The sequence below is a fragment of the Lytechinus pictus genome, chromosome 3 (assembly GCF_037042905.1).
Source record: "Lytechinus pictus isolate F3 Inbred chromosome 3, Lp3.0, whole genome shotgun sequence".
In the NCBI taxonomy this organism is placed as follows: domain Eukaryota; kingdom Metazoa; phylum Echinodermata; class Echinoidea; order Temnopleuroida; family Toxopneustidae; genus Lytechinus; species Lytechinus pictus.
The window spans coordinates 17706536-17725919 of NC_087247.1; the positions used below are offsets into that span (position 1 = coordinate 17706536).

At 38.8% G+C, this 19384-nt stretch overlaps 1 protein-coding gene across 1 annotated transcript in view; it reads right to left on the reverse strand.

The window, feature by feature from the left end:
- Nucleotides 1-4991: 4991 nt before the first annotated feature.
- LOC129257703 (atrial natriuretic peptide receptor 1-like) overlaps nucleotides 4992-19384 on the reverse strand; it is a 92688-nt gene continuing 78295 nt past the window's right edge. Inside the window, exons 20-22 of the mRNA XM_054896092.2 lie at nucleotides 10449-10547; nucleotides 9834-9925; nucleotides 4992-8625 (exon numbers count right to left, since the gene is read on the reverse strand). Of these exons, the coding sequence (XP_054752067.2) occupies nucleotides 8578-8625; nucleotides 9834-9925; nucleotides 10449-10547 (239 nt within the window). The 3' untranslated portion in view covers nucleotides 4992-8577. The remainder of the gene's footprint in view (nucleotides 8626-9833; nucleotides 9926-10448; nucleotides 10548-19384) is intronic.

A 19384-nucleotide genomic window follows, 5' to 3' on the forward strand; every position in this document is an offset into this window, starting at 1 on the left:
CTGAGATTAGTTCAGATTCTGAACGATTTTATTTAAGAGCAATCCCCCAACCGCTGCCAGGCCGAGATATGGCGTGATCCCGAATTGTACGGGCGAGGAATCGCCCGTACAATTCGGGATCACGCCATCTCTCGGCCTGGCAGCGGTTGGGGGATTGCTCTTAAATAAAATCTTTCAGAATCTGAACTAGCCTGAGATGCGCGACGTCATTTTGTGTTAAAAACGATGTGGTACCACTAGCGTACCTACGGGGGGGGGGGGGGGGGGGGGGGGGCAGGGGGGGCACTCTGCCCCCCCTGACGAGTCACAACCAATGCAAAAGACGTATATTTGCCCCACCTGACGGACTTGAGAAACCTTTTTGCCCCCCCTGACGAGCTTAAAGACCTTTATTGCCCCCCTGACGAGCTTGAAGACCTTTTTTTTTTTTTTTTTTTTTTTTTTTTTTTTTTTTGCTTGTCAAATTTTTTGGCCTAGGTACGCCTATGTACGCCTAGGTACGCCACTGTGTGGTACCATTATGTTTGTACACGGAAAAACTGGGTGATTTTGCTTTTCAGATTACGCAATTGATGTTCGTAACCTTTGTAACAAAAATATATCAAAAGTACATATTCGTGTAAGCTTAAATTGATGAAATTTATAGCTTTGGACTCGTTTTTGCCATGTTTCATTTACCTTTTTTTTGCGCAGCTTTCAAACTCTGTCTGCATGGAGATTACATTTTCCTGCCATTGCCAATTAGGCCAAGTAAGAGCCAAACAAAGAAATCACACAAAATAGCGAAGAGTTGTAGGTTTCCATCCATTTGAGCACTGAATGATTGTTAGTACCATTTTTAATGGGAAAAAATCGAATTCATAATCTGGAAATTCGAAAAAATAATCTTACTGCGTACAAAATGATGTAATCACATTAACCATTTTGACACATTGTGACGTCATGTAAATCAGGACGTTAAGAAGCTCACTAGATCCTATTGTCAAAACCCGTTAATTTGAGGCTTAAGCAAAATTATACTCAGCTAGCAAGCGGGGAATGTGCACAAAACTTACATGGTCTGTAGCTTATATAGTTCCCATTTGTCTATTTCACTTTTAGCCCCGGTCTGGGCCTTTAAACCATAGTTACACTGTAGAGCCCACTTCCCATTTTCACGGATTTTATTTAGTCCTTGTGCAATTTCGACATCACCTTGAGCAGTTAGACAATCAGTGTTTTTTCTGTGTGTTATTAATCCTACCGTTTTATCCATATTTGTATGTATATCATAATATGTTGCTACATTCCTTTAGACTATTTTAATTCTTTTTCGGGATCTTTTTCATTGTTCGTGATGTGGTAATAAATATATACAATGAAGTTATTATGAATTCATATTTCATAAAGGCTTGAATTTCATGGATATGAATGATTTCGAGAATCATAATCCTATTTCGTTTCTGGTAACTATGGCAACATTTTTAAAGGCCTTGATATAGGTAGATTATTTGTACCCAAACAAGCAGTGGTTATAACAAAATGATAGGGAGTACGTGGGTATATTTTAATGTTGATAGATACTCTAAGCTCTTGACTTTCAGATTAAATCAAAATAAAATAAATGCTTTGTTCATGCCCAAGCAAATACCGATCTGTTTTGTAATGGTGTACAAAATGTCCTGCACTATGTTAAACTTGAATATCTCCAATTAAAAGAAAATAACCTCTTGCATAAACTTATAATGTTAGATTGATGTGTCAATTCCGCAAAGTAATTGTCATAAGGAACATTTTCTGGTAGATTAAACGTTTAGTCTAGTAGTCAGAAATAGGAGTTCCCGCTGTCGTAGAATAGGGGAAGACGGGGTAAGTTGTGACACTTTTTGTATTATGCACGTTAGAATTGATATGACTAATAATACTGTAGAAATAAGTACCTTGCCTTTAAATTTGATTCTTGGGAAATATTTTTCACCGATATATGACTTTCTACCCCCACTCTGAAAGTCATTGTGACCTTTGAAAAAAAAACGATGTCAAATGGCTCAACTTGCCCCATTTGTGGGGTAAGTTGTGTCACCTGGGGTAAGTTGAGCCACAAAAACTATGTACAAAATACATGCGGGAAGAACCAGCATGTCAATTTTTTATTCAAAGTCTTTTCACTTGCTAATTCTCTATAAATACTAACATCCTCTAAAAGTAAAAGAACTGCCATGTGAATTTGCTCCTTTCTGCCTGCATACCAATGGCTTTTTAAGATTTGTTTGTTTTTTATTATACATTACCATAATAATTACCATGGCTCAAATTGCCCCATGTTGGCTGGCTCAAATTAACCCAGTCTGAACTTCATGCGATATTTTCACATCCACACATTTCTTATGCATCCATCATGTAAAAGACTATGACAAGGATGAGTATCCATACCTGGACTAACAATATTTTTCTTATTTCTTTATTATATTTAAAGACGTGTGTGAGTGAAAAGCACTGATCTATTTCACACCCTTTTTACCTTTTTGGCTGAAATTTGTATTTTTCTTTCGAAAAAAGTAATTTTTGTTTCAAAGTTGAAAACAATGTGGTGGGGTTAAGGGTTATGTAATGGGTCATCAATACATGACACCACCACAATGTCTGACTCATTCATTATTGGCCTGGGGATGGTGGCTTAACTTGCCCCTATGCTCAATTTACCCCGCCTTAATTCCCCTACTCTTTAACTGACATTTTGTATTGACTGAAGTGTCTCGTTAATAATTATGTCCAAATCGTGTCCAAAGAGTTCGAAATCACAATTCCGTCGGCCATCTTTAAAGCTTAAACAACAATAAAAAAAAATAAAAGGCTATATTATTTTCATTTTCTGTGACCAAGAAAAAGAAGGAATACATTTTTACAGCATGATTTTGATAGTGCAAACCGATTGCAACTATTATCTGGAAAGTCCATGTGGTATTATTGGAAGAAAAATTAGGATTTATGCAACAAATTCGCATTATGTTAATTACTGCCTCGTATAATGAATGAACTGTGCGTAGCATATAAGTGAACGGTCTACTGCAGGAACTAAATGAAACCCCGTCTTTCAAAATCTCTTTGTATAATGTATTAATATCGTAAGAGGATTGAAAAAATAAAAGTGGCTTTACTATGTAGCAAAATAGTTTTCCCCGCAATGAAGGCATTGAAAGTCAATATTTGTGAAAAATTTGTGAGGAAAGTTTTGGAATGCCTTCGACAGGTTTCCGTGGGTGACCTGAAAGCATCCAACAAAACTAGTAGAAAATCCATTCATATTTTTACAAAATGCATATTGCGAAAATATATTGTTTTAATCACTTTATCGCTATGGCGCTTCTTCAATGAAAGAGGGGACGTGCAATATTTTTACTTCAATTTTTATCAAACATGGTGTTCTCTGTTTATTTCATACATGGTTCTTTCTATGTGTAAATAATATTTTATTTACACATAGATGAACTTAATTTGATACGATAATTCATTTACAAAGTTTAACATAATGGATGTAAATATTTGTGACATTTAATCGAAATGAATAATGTAATCAATAAATTGATTATCTAGTAAATTAATTCCATCGTGTCCATGCTTCGTCTGTAAATCTACTGCGCGTGAAGAAGAAACAAAATCCCACAGTCTAATATATTTCCTTATGTTTTTACTGCCCATGCATGAGATATTTTTTAAACTCCCCCTATGGGATGTCCAGAAAAAAATATGCACGTGAAATGAGTTTAGTTTGCATTGATTTCGTGCGGAGTGTTGGTATCTGAAACCATATTTTGTGTAATCCTCATAATGTGCGTTCATGGCTATCAAAGCGTTTCTTTCAGTCTTCATGTTCTTTGAAGCGTTTAGGGGGCGGTGTTTTTCTTCGTTTTCATAGTTTGCCATACCTTCAAAGAAAATTTATTCTATTCACAAAAAAGTGATTAACAAAGTAACACCCCGTCTCTCTTTACCCATGTTTTAACTTTCTTTCTCAAATAATCCCTTTTTAACCTTTTGTTTTTTTATCATTCATCGATGGTTTCCATTTTGTAATTCTCACATTCTTGAAAAACATTGACATTCATTTCACATTAGATTTATTGTATCAAAAGGTATTGTAAACCTGTCAACCGAACATAATGACATTTTATATGAATATAATCAACTTTATTAAAGTGAGAACTATCAATCAAACTAATAAAAGTGACACCCAGATGTTTGGAAAATCATCTCGTCATGTCTAAAATCCTTGGAAAAGACGGTGAGATGCCAAGATCTGGGAGAGATGATCAGAAGACAAGATCTCGGATCTTGTCATGTCTATATCCTGTGGGAGAGATGATCAGATGACAAGATCTCGGATCTGGTCATGTATACATCCTGCGGGATAGATGATCAGATGACAAGATCTCGGATCTTGTCATGTCTATCCTGTGGGAGAGATGATCAGATGACAATATCTCGGATCTTGTCATAATTATCCAGTTGGAGAGATGACCAGATGACAAGATTTCGGATCTGGTCATGTCTATCCTGTGGGAGAGATGATCAGGTTACAAGATCTCGGATCTCGTCATATCTGCATGTTGTAAAAAGGGATGATCAGATGACGTGAACTTAGATCTTACCATGTCTACATCACGTGGGAGAGATGGTCAGACGACAAGATCTTGGATGTCGTCATGTGTACAACCCACGTGAGAGATGGTCGGATGACATGATCTCTTATCCAGTTCATTTTTAGAAGAGATGATCAGATGACATGATCATGGATCCAAGATCTGGTTATCTGATCATCTCTCCCACAGGATCTAGACATGACGAGATCCAAGATCTTGTCATCTGATCAAGGGAGAGTGAGAGATATTACTCTTTCCTGTGATTTTAACGTTGATTTTACTCCATCTGAACTCTTCAATATTCATGATATTAGTCACACAATGTAGATATTCAGATTGTTTGAAATGCAATACACAGTGCACACAAAGCTATAGGGAAATTACTTTTAATGAATAAAGATAAAGTCCGAATAAGGACTGCCGGGAGAAAACTTCGAAAAATGAAATTGTAAGATAAAGATAGTCTCTCATTGTAATACACATTCATGCCAGAATGAAAATAAGTACATGCCATTGTAAACATCTTCAATATAAAGATTTGAAATATAGGCCTATTCCACGCTTTGCTTTTTAAATGAAAGGAGATCATTCATAATAATCAGATCGTAAACTTTTTATTAAATTATGGAGTTTATATATTGGATCTCTTCGCCACGAAGACAGCCTCTATGACATTTGACATTGTGACATTATATCAGATCAAATCAATGCCCCCAGGGGGGGGGGGGTCCCTCATGTATGTACAGACCGCGTACATTATAGAGTTTGAAGTTGATCCGTCAAACAAGGGTCCATGGCCAAACGATTTTTCATCGCAAGAATGAGCCATTTCCATGAATATAATGATATCTGCAATTGTTTACCTTATTAACCCCAAATCTGATAGGATCGTTGTATCTTTCACAGGTCTAAGTTTGTAGGCTAAAAAGGAAACCGGTGGTAAATCTCAAACCCCGTATTATTGAGCTCGAAAGAGAGTAGATGAGAAAACTAGAGAGTCGAATATCGCAATGAATATAAAGTCATGCATAATCCAGTGATTTACTTCCTTCATGGAAAATTAAACCTTTTTTTCAGTCAAAGGCTCAGTTCGTGTTACACAAATATACCGGATTTGAGAAAGTATAGTGGAAATATTTTATCCGAGGCTGGTTCGGATGCAGTTGTGTTTTTATAAATACGCGGGAATAGTATTCGAAGGTAATTCAATCGGAACCGAAAGCTGCGCATATTTATGCGGGATGAAACATTTAACCACCCATAGGAAAATGTGTTGCTGAAAATGAATACATTTGGACCGTTTGTGGTTCTACTTTTTGTTATGCCTTTAGCATTTGCATTTATTCAATGTAGAAAAAAAGCATTGTGGCTCAGGGGCATAAGTGCCGTGGCCGTGAATCGAACCCCGGATTTTTGTCGGTATAAATTTGAAACCGACATAAAGAATTGTCTTTAGAAATGAAGAAAAGAAAATCAGGAAAGCTCGCATAGTAACGTTGACATCTATAATGAAGAAGTTGTAAAGTATTTTCAGAAAAAATATTCCCTAATACTTTGGTATAAAACAGTACATAAGGACATGGCACAAATTGTATCAATGAAGGCAAACAACTATAGAAATGTGAGAAATTACAAAATAAAATACTAGTTATTTATAGACAATGAGGTACCTTCTAAAATTTACGATATATATTCAACAGTATATACATACAATATATTTAGTATAATGATAAATTCTTAAAAACTCCTTTGCACAATATTCTGTTGGGTTGGTAGTTGTATTGCACAAATATGACACTTTGTATTGCAAAATTAATGTTTTTGGGCAACATTTTTATATTCCGTTTAAATAATATTTATAATACACTAGTCGCCAGAACGACGGTATTAACAGTTAGAAAAAGAGTATGCATTACAACAAGAGGAACACAATTAGTTTAATGTACTGTATGCTATAGAGAGAATGCTGAATCTGCATAAATTTAGATTGAAAAAGCATAAAGATGCCTTATAAGAGACAAATGTTATATCATAGCAGAACCTATTATTGTTGTGGGGAGGAAGTGGGAAGGGGACTGTTTCAAAACGCAATCTATTTTTTATACATGAAATAGACATATCCCTACTATACCGCACATCTGTAAAGGTTAACAAAACAATTGTCATTTATTTTCTCTTGATTGTTGTGTAAACAGGTCTTTAAGCATGATAAACTGCAATACATCTGGTCTAAATATCTTGTTTCAGTATCTGGTTAATCTCCGTCAAACTTCACGTTTGGTTTCTCGGCAACAATATGCATTTGTTTAGGAAATATATATATATATATAAAACTAAAATCAACCTCTCCACTCCATATACTTTCCATGATTGATTCCAATAGTCTAAACTAAATCTAAAATATACGTTCTTGCAACCAACTCTGTGCAGAGGATATATAATAACCATGATAACGAGAGGAAATATTAGAATATACTTTTATACAACTTTATCATCATTTGCAATCATTACAGTACTGCACATATCAAGTACAATAAAATTGTGCAATGTTTTCTTGAAGAACAAAAACAAGATTGATTGTTATGACAAATGCTTGTCACGTGAGGAGTTGTATGTTCAAATACAAACCACTGCAGTGCCAACTAAAATACTTTCGAAACATTATCAGGATTGCATGAATACAATTTCAATTGACGTAACTATGACATGATAAATTGGAAGAAACTCACTATAACTGACGGAGTTTTCTTGCGGATTTTTAAAGCGCTCTCAAAAGATACACTCTAAAAGTGTTGGGCAACATACTTTCCACACAACAGTTGGTTAAAAAATGTATCCAACTCTGGGCAGATTTTAACCAATACTGTGTAGTTTTCGCCTAAAGCACACATTATTGGTTTAAAGCTACCCAGAATTGGATAAAGTTTAAACCAATTGTTGTGTAGACAGAGTTGCCCAACATATTTAAGTGTGTAAAAGCTGCTTGTGTAAATGGCGTCAAACAGAATTCCCATATCTGACTAAATATTGCACGTTTCCCACATCTTCTCAGTGTATATCACAATGGGTGATATTATAAAGAGAGGCATGTAGCTCTGATGAATTTTATACATAAATATAATTACCCTTTCCATCGGCAATTTATTCTAATTGGTAACAAAGAAATAACAAAAGATCGATTTGATAGTTGATATAAAGTTTGAATTGTGGGGAATTTATATCGTATACATAATACAGTTTACACGGAACGTGGGGGACTAGGTGGTTCACACGGTGATTGGCATAATATAGTGACACAGTGTTAACCCCATTTCTAAACAATATAAACAGTATGAACCACGGTGCATTACAAAGACTCATTACACATTGCAGCAACACTGCAATCACAATCGTTGAAACAGTGTGATGTAGAATGTATTAACACTAATTGTATAATTAATTCAATGCACTGTGTGAGAGCACTACGACACACACTGTGGCAACACTGGGATGAGTGACGTCATAATATATGTAAAACACTATGGTAACATCGGGATGCACACACTTTGCTGTCACTGTCTGATTTTCTTATGTAATTTTATTTGTGTTCGTCTGGGCTGGCGGGGTGGTCTCAGCATGATCTAGCACAGTGGACACAAAATATATTCCCTCTTCGCGATGTCCATCGGTCAAGAAGAACTTGTTCGTTTTTTTATAAAGAATGGATAACACAGTACCTGTCTGTTCCATTTTATGTTTGACAGGATATGGACAGCTGTAGCTCTCCTGTATTTGCAATTCATCTTTATAAGTGAATGCCCCATGCATACCTATGATAATAGGTATGAAGTTGTCACGATTGTGTCAATGTGATGTCACAATGGTGATTGAAACGTCTACATGTGACAAATTAGTGGCTATCAATCCTTTTCTCAATACAGAAGGCCATGTAGTTGAAGGCTAGGTGAGCTATGTATTGTTATACATCCATAGAAAGAAGCCAGTAGGTGAGATACGATCCTTTACCCTATAGGCAGTAGGGTGGAGAAATGAAAATTTATTTAAGATGTTTTTGTTGTTTTGCTTTATAAATACACCTTTGTAAATTATCTCGATCATGAATACAGGTAAAACCGACCTACTAGTACTACCACAAGACTTTTCTCACAGCTCTGTTTCCGGTCTGGTATATAGTAACTTTTGCGCCGTTATCCTACCGTCTGCAAAACCGCCAACGATGTTTTATAGTAATTTGTCGCCGGCCCTGTTGTCGGCTCAGTTTCATAATATTATCATAATGATACATTGATACCATATACTCTCAGAACTGTTGTGTGATTGGTCTCAATTCTATACGATCAAGTTGATTCGACAAGACCAGGGCATCGTAACATAAAGGTTAGTGATTGAGTTTTAATTTGAACATGTTGAAAGAGCACTTCTGGTTGGCTCCTAGTCAGTCTACTGAGCAAAATGTACATAAAAGGATGATTTTGATAGGCTGATTCATCTAGCGATTGATCGCTAACTTTTGTGTAACGGAGCTGAGGGGCCAATTGCAGAAAGATTTGGATCAAGGTAACTTAATTTTCAACCAATAAAACTAGCGTAGCTGCGTAGGCTTATTAGGGATTTTTCTTCAGAAACGTTTAACGGACCACCAGAATTTCAAACTGTGAAAATCGTACGACTGTCCTCGCTATTTTTACATCATGCTTATATATTCCCATTACCTAACAGATCGAAACGATTAAAACCCATCAAGATAGTTTCAGTCAGGTCAGTAGGACTCGGAAAGATGTTTGGAGTCACTCTCCCAAGACCAGGAGAATCAACAACGCTCTGGCTAAATATTCCAATATTTGTACATAGCTACATGGCTATTGATCCCGTCTTCCCGGGTTTGACCGACCCAGCTCCGAAATACCTCGATCATGTTGATCGTACCTGATTAAGTTGATAGATCTGTAGTCAAACCTACCACATACATATATCATGTATTACTCAAGACCAAATATATTTCTAATTAATTCTGTTAGTATTGTTTGGCCCACGTTATTCGAGGGTGAAACGAGGACGAGACAAGTAATGAGTCGTTCTAACATGAGAACATTTCGATGTAAATTTTGTCATTGACTTACATGTTTCAATCTCTTAATTTCTTTCGATCATTTCACATCTGTAGCCTGTACAGATTTAGAATAATTGAAATATATTCAGATGGTTTTCATTTACCTTGAGTTCGACCTTTCCCCTGAGAGTAGTCTGAAAACACTTGAACTCGTCCAGAATTTGTTTGGTTTTTTCGCTGACGTGGATCTTCATTGCTGTAACAATTGAGACAAATTAGACAAGAAATAAACAAAAGCAACCTGGAAAGGTAACATCATTGTCATATACCGTAAATGTTCGGCTGCGCGCAATATTTCTATTCATGTTTTATTATTTCTATAAACCTGAAATATTCCACTAAAACATACAAGAATTATATATGTTGTTTAAAATGAAAATATAATTAAACGCAGATGACCGTTCATTAAGTGTATTTCAACTAGCCTGTTTTAAGAGAAGGGTATTGCGAAAATACCCTAGTGCCTTGCCAAACGAGAATGCCGGTGGTGAGAAGGGATTATGAAAAGGCAAGTTTTGGACTGACAGTCCATTATTAGCCGCATATCCACTTCAAAAGTGAAGATTTGTACTTCGAGTCTCCGAGTATCCCATAACTGCGTCTTGAAAAATGGAACATACTTAACGGTGGATTGGCAGCATTTTGTAATTATTTTCATAATCATGATAATTGGTTAGCCTTTTGATTTACCCCGGTGATTTATTCAATATTACACTTACGTTCACCTGTAGATTCCATTCGAGAAGCAGTGTTGACGGTATCTCCAAATAGGCAGTACCGAGGCATCTTCAACCCTACAACACCCGCAACACAAGACCCTGCAATTTGATATATTTTGCAATAAATATATATTAAAGATTAGGCCTAACCATTCCGTAATCATCAGAGCTCCTTGATAGAAACTAAGAGATAATTGTTTTAACATATGACCTCAACACCATTTACCATGTACATCCAACCGTATGATCGCGGCAACAGTCAGGGGCGGATCCAGCTTTCGCCAAATCTGTTCACCCATATTTTCTCCGATCGGCAGCTCAAAGATGATCTTTGTTTGTTCATTTCAAGGGGTAGTCCTAATGGTCACTTCTTAGCTTTATTCTTTTAAAACAACATAAATGTATTTAACCTCATAAGCCCTATTCAAATATTGCGAACGCGAAGCGCGAGCTAATTTTTTTTTGAAATTTCATGTACACTACTCAAAAAAAGTTAAGGACCACTTTTTAAAACGTACATAAAGATTTTATACAAGGTGTTTTATTTCTGGAAATACCTCAGTACAACTGTCCTAAATGTCCTCAAACACGCTGTAATCAATTTCACGCATGGGTGGTTTCAGTTGTTGCACAATGTCTCTCGCATCACTGCACATCCTGAAAAGTGGGCCCCGAGGGGTATCAGCTACCGACATGAAGTGGTAAAAACGAATGTCTGAGTGTCTTTCAGGCAGTTCAGTAACGAGTGTGACCACCTCCTGCAGCAATAACGGCTTCACAGCGCTGTCTCATGGAGCTGATGAGGCGATTGATGTCTCTGACGTCCAGTGCATCCCATGCAGCCTCCAGAGCCACACCCAGCTGCTGCAGTCCAAGTGGATGGGCTTCGAGCTGCTCGAGACTCCTCCCCATCATGTCCCAGACGTGCTCTATCGGGTTTAAGTCCGGGGACCTCGCTGGCCACTCCATACGCTCAATCCCCTGGCCCTCAAGGAACTCGGTCACCACCCTAGCTCGGTGGGCACGGGCATTGTCATCCATGAAAATGATGTTTTGTCCCACATTTTCTGCAAATGGCACCACTATAGGTTCAAGGACCTCATCCCTGTACCTCACTCCTGTCATTGCTCCCCCTGGGACCACGTAGAGACGAGTACGGTTGGCGTAGGTGATGCCTCCCCACACCATGACGCTGCCTCCTCCATAACGGTCATGTTCTGCAATACAGGGGTCTGCAAATCTCTCTCCTGGTCGCCTCCAGACTCTCGAACGTCCATCATTGTGGTCAAGGGAAAATCTGCTCTCATCTGTGAACAGAACTCTACGCCATTGCTGTCTGGTCCATCTGACATGCTCCCGGGCCCAGTTGAGACGAATTCTTCTGTGAGCAGGGGTGAGTGGGACACACTGAGCTGGCCGTCTGGCATGCATATTGGCTCTGTGAAGTCGGTTACGGATTGTTTGAGTGGAAACAATCACTCCAGTTGCTGCAGCGAAGTCATTGTTGAGGCGGCGTGCACTGTGAAAGCGGTTGCGGAGGCTGAGATTCGTCAAGTAGCGATCATCTCTAGGGGTTGTCGAAACTGGTCGGCCACTGCGGGGTCTCTCGGAGTATAGCCCTGTCTCTCGGTGTCTTTGATTTGCTCTGCTAATGACACTGTGTGACACGCCCATCATTCTGGCTACTCTTCGCTGACTGAGGCCAGCTTCCAGCATCCCTAGGGCTCTGGCTACATCTGTTTCACTTAGGTGGTGTCTTGGCATTGCTATCCAGCTGTCCAGGATGCCATCAAACACAATGAAATCAATTTCACACATGCAGTTCTTTCATATCTCTTGCATCATTGCAATGTGCCCGTACAAAAGTGGCTTCCAAAGCATTTTCTGTCTTTAGTCTCTACAATCAACAACTTGCTGACAATAGCAATGCCAAGATACAGCTGTCCAGAATGCCATCAAACACAATGACATCAATTTCACACATGCAGTTCTTTCATGATGTCTCTGGCATCATTGCAGTGGGCCATAAGACAAGTGTCTTCCAAAGCATTTTCCGTCTTTAGTCTGTACAATCAACAACTTGCCTACAACAGCAATGCCAAGACACCACCTAAGTGAAACAGATGTAGCCAGAGCCCTAGGGATGCTGGAAGCTGGCCTCAGTCAGCGAAGAGTAGCCAGAATGATGGGCGTGTCACACAGTGTCATTAGCAGAGCAAATCAAAGACACCGAGAGACAGGGCTATACTCCGAGAGACCCCGCAGTGGCCGACCAGTTTCGACAACCCCTAGAGATGATCGCTACTTGACGAATCTCAGCCTCCGCAACCGCTTTCACAGTGCACGCCGCCTCAACAATGACTTCGCTGCAGCAACTGGAGTGATTGTTTCCACTCAAACAATCCGTAACCGACTTCACAGAGCCAATATGCATGCCAGACGGCCGGCTCAGTGTGTCCCACTCACCCCTGCTCACAGAAGAATTCGTCTCAACTGGGCCCGGGAGCATGTCAGATGGACCAGACAGCAATGGCGTAGAGTTCTGTTCACAGATGAGAGCAGATTTTCCCTTGACCACAATGATGGACGTTCGAGAGTCTGGAGGCGACCAGGAGAGAGATTTGCAGACCCCTGTATTGCAGAACATGACCGTTATGGGGGAGGCAGCGTCATGGTGTGGGGAGGCATCACCTACGCCAACCGTACTCGTCTCTACGTGGTCCCAGGGGGAGCAATGACAGGAGTGAGGTACAGGGATGAGGTCCTTGAACCTATAGTGGTACCATTTGCAGAAAATGTGGGACAAAACATCATTTTCATGGATGACAATGCCCGTGCCCACCGAGCTAGGGTGGTGACCGAGTTCCTTGAGGGCCAGGGGATTGAGCGTATGGAGTGGCCAGCGAGGTCCCCGGACTTAAACCCGATAGAGCACGTCTGGGACATGATGGGGAGGAGTCTCGAGCAGCTCGAAGCCCATCCACTTGGACTGCAGCAGCTGGGTGTGGCTCTGGAGGCTGCATGGGATGCACTGGACGTCAGAGACATCAATCGCCTCATCAGCTCCATGAGACAGCGCTGTGAAGCCGTTATTGCTGCAGGAGGTGGTCACACTCGTTACTGAACTGCCTGAAAGACACTCAGACATTCGTTTTTACCACTTCATGTCGGTAGCTGATACCCCTCGGGGCCCACTTTTCAGGATGTGCAGTGATGCGAGAGACATTGTGCAACAACTGAAACCACCCATGCGTGAAATTGATTACAGCGTGTTTAAGGACATTTAGGACAGTTGTACTGAGGTATTTCCAGAAATAAAACACCTTGTATAAAATCTTTATGTACGTTTTAAAAAGTGGTCCTTAACTTTTTTTGAGTAGTGTATTTTGTTCTGAAAATGGAACATTCCGGGAAATGTTTGTGATCCTGAACATGATGCGTATTTAATTAGATGATTAATGCTAAGCTGCTACTTTGTAGAAAAGTCGGGATTTTTTTTGTGTGAAAACTCCGGGGGAAACTCTGTCGAAAAGTGAGAGCTGTTGGTTCCTTTTTTTCCGCCATGTCGAAATCGGGCTACTAGTATGTCTTTGTCTTACGGCCTAACTGAGCGCATATGGTAATCCTCCTATTAGTAGACTTGTTAACTGCAAAAAAAGGGGTGAACGCTGCATTTTTGAGTACAAATGTCCCACTTGGCACAAATGTTCCTTGAGTCAAAAGAAAAGGATTCATCCAAAGAGACACGCTGTATATATGCAAATAAGCAAGTAATTTGCATAATTTGCATATTATGTCGATATAGTAAAAACAAGTATTTCAGAATATATTTTTAACCAGAACTGCCCTAAAATTGGAAATAAAGACTTAGGGTAAGAAAGGGAAGAAAATTGTCATAAAATAATTGGGATATCCTTGTTTATTATTACCTAATTTACATAAATTATGCAAATTATGATTTAAAAAAAAGTATTTTTTCATGAATCCTGAACTGTTTTATAAATCACAATAATTAATACACAATGTCAACATTCTACATGGAAGAGAATATATTAGCGAAAACATCGATATGCTTCATGACAGTATTAGTGTCTTAATTTGCTTAGAAAGAGGGCAAATATGTCAAAATGTATGACGTGATATTGCGCTAAAACGAGACCAAAACAACCTCTATGTCACAGTCACACTCACGAATCGGACAATAAAGCGATCAATGGTATGTCATTCGAGATAACACAATCTCAACACAATAGCTTCCATCGGCTTCTCGTATCGCTTTTGTTGGTTTGTCTGCCACACCGTAATCTATGGTATATACGGGCAAAATGCATTTCGGTATCGGTAAAACACTATTAATTTTGTTTTATTTGTTTCTAATTTGTTTCTCTTGGAAAATTTACAGGAGACATTGCTTTGCAGGTTACTGCTTTAATGAAGCTCTGGCACATGAATCATGACGAATGTACCCCACCTCAATCCATATTTTAACTTTATTAAAATATATATCTTTTGGAGACCCCGAAGTGGCAAAACTGCATTCCCCGCGGCATTCCCGCTACTTTACAAAACCAGTTTGACTTGTATTATCGACTTGGAAAAGACAGATGTATGATACATCAGTTAACATGTTTCCAGAAGATAGTTTTTTTTTTTTATTTAAGCCTACGTCTATGGGAGCCCTCCGAATTTACCCCATCCCCTCTCTGTATTTCGACACTAAATAAAAAAAAATATCGTGTTTTAAAGCCACCGGCAAGGCAAATTGCGTTTTTGGTATAATAAAGCAACTTTTATATCTATATTTCATATTTATCTATATTAATATTATTATTATCATTAATATTATTATTATTATTATTGTTATTATTATTATTATTGTTGTTGTTTTGCAGTTTGTAATAATGCTCTAGTACAGTAAAGGCTATAACCCAACAGGAGCATGCATAGGATACCCTTTCCCCTTTTGGTTTTATGTATTCAAAAATAGTTTATTGTCTTTAGAACTCATATCTTGGAATAGATTGAGGTGAAAATACTCTACAATTGACATGGAGAAGAGCTGTGGTACATTGAAGAAAAGCCACACGTAAGCTCTAAAATACCCCTTTATTGATTCCACTCTATGTTAAATTTAAATATTTTTAGAGTCCATTCGGAAGAAAGATACATTTCTACTACACACAGTAAAGCCTCTTTACTTTCTCCTCTTGAAAAAAAAAAACATAGAAGGCATTGTTTTATATCGCATAAAATAAGTTCGTGTACATGACGGTGGCCTGTCGAAGTTGCCCAACCCTTTATTTTGTTTTGACAATATATATTTAGAATATCGTCTAAATGAAGCCCTCATCTGGAAAAGGGCACTTATTAAAGGCAGCATCTACATTATATAGAGGAGGCCCTGGTACTTGGAAGCGGGGGCTGAAGCACCCGCAATATTTTTCTGAAGGGGGGGGGGTGGGCTGTGCTGTGCTGCGTGTGTTATTCTCCATAGATAGCACCCCCTGGAATTCCGGCAGATGTGACAAAACGAAAAAAGAAACGATACCCAAAAAACCCCTTCATTTTGTAGTGCAATCCATTTTGTTTATTTGCTTGTTAAATTTCTTGATGTTAGTTTGAAAAGCAAAAAAGTTTCAATGAAAAATTTTGGTCCCAAGAAATAATTTAACAAGCTTCAGCCCCCTCTTCCCAGTGCCAGGGCCTCCTCTATATAATGTAGATGCTGCCTTTAATAAGTGCCCTTTTCCAGATGAGGGTTTCATTTAGACGATATTCTAAATATATATTGTTGAAACAAAATAAACGGTTGGGCAACTTCGACAGGCCACCGTCACGTACACGAACTTATTTTAAGAGATATAAAACAATGCCTTCTATGTTTTTTTTTTTTTCAAGAGGAGAATGCAAAGAATATAAAAATATAGATATAAAAGTTGCTTTATTATACCCAAAAACGCAATTTGCCTTGCCGATGGTTTTAAAACACGATATTTTTTTATTTAAAGTCGAAATACGGAGAGGGGATGGGGTAAATTCGGAGGGCTCCCGTGGGCGTAGGCTTAAATAAACAAAAAAAAACCTTTCTTCAGGAAACATGTTGACTGATGTCTCATACATCTGTCTTTTCCAAGTCGATTATACAAGTCAAACTGGTTTTGTGGCGGGAATGCAGGGGGATGCAGTTTTGCCACGTCGGGGTCTCCAAAAAGATATATATTTTAATAAAGTTAAAATATGGATTGAGGTAGGATACATTCGTCATGATTCATGTGCCAGAGTTTCATTAAAGCAGTAACCTGCAAAGCAATGTCTCCTGTAAATTTTCCAAGAGAAACAAATTAGAAACAAATAAAACAAAATTAATAGTGTTCTACCGATACCGAAATGCATTTTGTCCGTATGTATCATAGATTACGGTGTGGCAGACACACCAACAAAAGCGATACGAGAAGCCGATGGAAGCTATTGTGTTGAGATTGTGTTATCTCGAATGACATACCATTGATCGCTTTATTGTCCGATTCGTGAGTGTGACTTGACATAGGGATTGTTTTGGTCTCGTTTTAGCGCAATATCACGTCATACATTTTGACATATTTGCCCTCTTTCTAAGCAAATTAAGACACTAATACTGTCATGAAGCATATCGATGTTTTCGCTAATATATTCTCTTTCATGTAGAATGTTGACATTGTGTATTAGTTGCTGTTTTTTAAAAGCAGTTCAGGATTCATGAAAAAATACTCTGTTTTAAATTATAATTTGCATAATTTATGTAAATTAGGTAATAATAAACAAGGATATCCCAATTATTTTATGACAATTTTCTTCCCTTTCTTACCCTAAGTCTTTATTTCCAATTTTAGGGCAGTTCTGGTTAAATATATATTCTGAAATACTTGTTTTTACTATATCGACATAATATGCAAATTTATGCAAATTACTTGCTTATTTGCATAGATACAGCGTGTCTCTTTGGATGAATCTTTTTCTTTTGACTCAAGGAACATTTGTGCCAAGTGGGACATTTGTACTCAAAAATGCAGCGTTCAACCTCTTAACAAGTCTACTATATGTAGAGCTACTCGGCCGTTGATGGCGTGCAGGAAACCCATGTGAAGGAGAATGTCTTTGATAGGCGCGCAGGTGCGGTAGCGTGGTTTGCGTACAGAACGCGGTGCCACTGCGAGTAGGCCTATGGGCGTCGGGCCGGCCGTTACGAGGCCGTAAATATTAAACATGGGTATAATACCTCCAATCTTACTTTTCTTTATGTTTTTTAAGCGTTTCTCTGCAGGTTGCCCCCAAAATAGGGGCGGGGCCGGCTCGCTCCCCCCCCCCCCCTTGGATCCGCGCCTGACAGTGTGGCTACAAGCAGAAATCATTGAGAGGTGAAAATATAATCCTATCCAACATGTCTAAGAACACTTGAAAGCGAGTAAGCGAGCTGAAATTGAACGATGTACATGATGTAGTGCACACTTTGGGTTCGCGTTCATGTACAATTTTACAATCCCGACCTTTCGTTGGAGAACGCGAACACTTATTTGCGACGGTAGTTGATTTTGGAAGAGACTTTTGGGCCCGTCGTCATGGTCGTAAAACTCTGTCCTGCAATGCAAATTGTGTGACATGATATTTTTTTTCGTTTCGCATCTGGAACGGAAACATTCAATCTGCGTTTCGTGTGCAAAATTCTGGTTGCTACTATGGTAACAGCGATATATCCGATTTAGGACGACTTTCCAAATCCACATTTGGTTCCTCCCAGAGCTCGAGAGGCCGCCCGGGGGGCCCCACTTCCATTGAAGAGTGGATACCAGGCGCGACCACGCGTAAAAAGGGAAAGAGTGGGCAAGTACGTTACGTATAGGCCTATGTAACGTTACAAGGGTGTCAAAACGATGTTTAAAATACTGAAAAAGGAGGATATGTTTTCAATACTTGTAGGGTTTCACTAGCTAAATACTTGTTAAGAGATGCATTTTCATAATCTGGAAAGGCCTTGCTTCCCTTGTTTAGGGTGCTTTTCGAAACCGCATGGTCGTGCCTGGTATCCACTCATCAATGGAAGTGGTCCCCCGGGAATTCGAATCTTATCCCCCATTTCTGGGGAAAGTAATACCTTGGTCACATTTGCTCTACGGCGGCCGTACGGAGAGTCGAAAACAGCCGTTCTAACATTTTCTTGTCCAACTACATATAGGTGGTTTGAATTGAAATTAATAAAACGGCTGTTTTCGACTCGCCGTACGGCCGCCGTAGAGCAAATGTGACCAAGGTATTAAGCATAATGCCCATTACATTGTGTGCTAGAGGCATATCGTTTGTGTAGGAGTAAACAAAAGAAAAAAAACCCGCACGTATACATGCTGTGTACATAATCAACGCATGCGAAATGGTTTCGGCTGGAGAGGTGATTTGACCCATGGAATCAATTGCCAGAGATCCACCAATAATCCACATTAAATGTAATATCGATTCGATGGACTGTAATGATCTATATCTAAGCCTTAATTCAGTAACTTTTTCCTCACTCAATATGTACTCGATTTGTTTGAAAACCACTTTTTTATGTCTTAATCTATTTTAGGTCCTGCATTTCGAATATCTCCAGCCATCAGTCGTAATGTACATGCATGTATGGTGCGGGTGTCGCGGGAAAGAATTTTGCACACGAAAAGCAGATCTGTAGGGCCTGTAACCCCATGTAACACAAAGCTTAGCATTGATTGTAGAGCAGTTCTCTACGTTTGATCCTATTGACTATAATGTACAATCAATCTTAAAAATCAAGCGTATGATTAAGCGTTAACTTTTGTGTTAGGGGACCCTAATATTAGCGTCCGTGAGGATTGCGAAAGGTGGCAAATTACAAGCTTTGGACATCGGGACATGGAAATTTTGCCACTTCAAATGACTGAAAGCAAGAG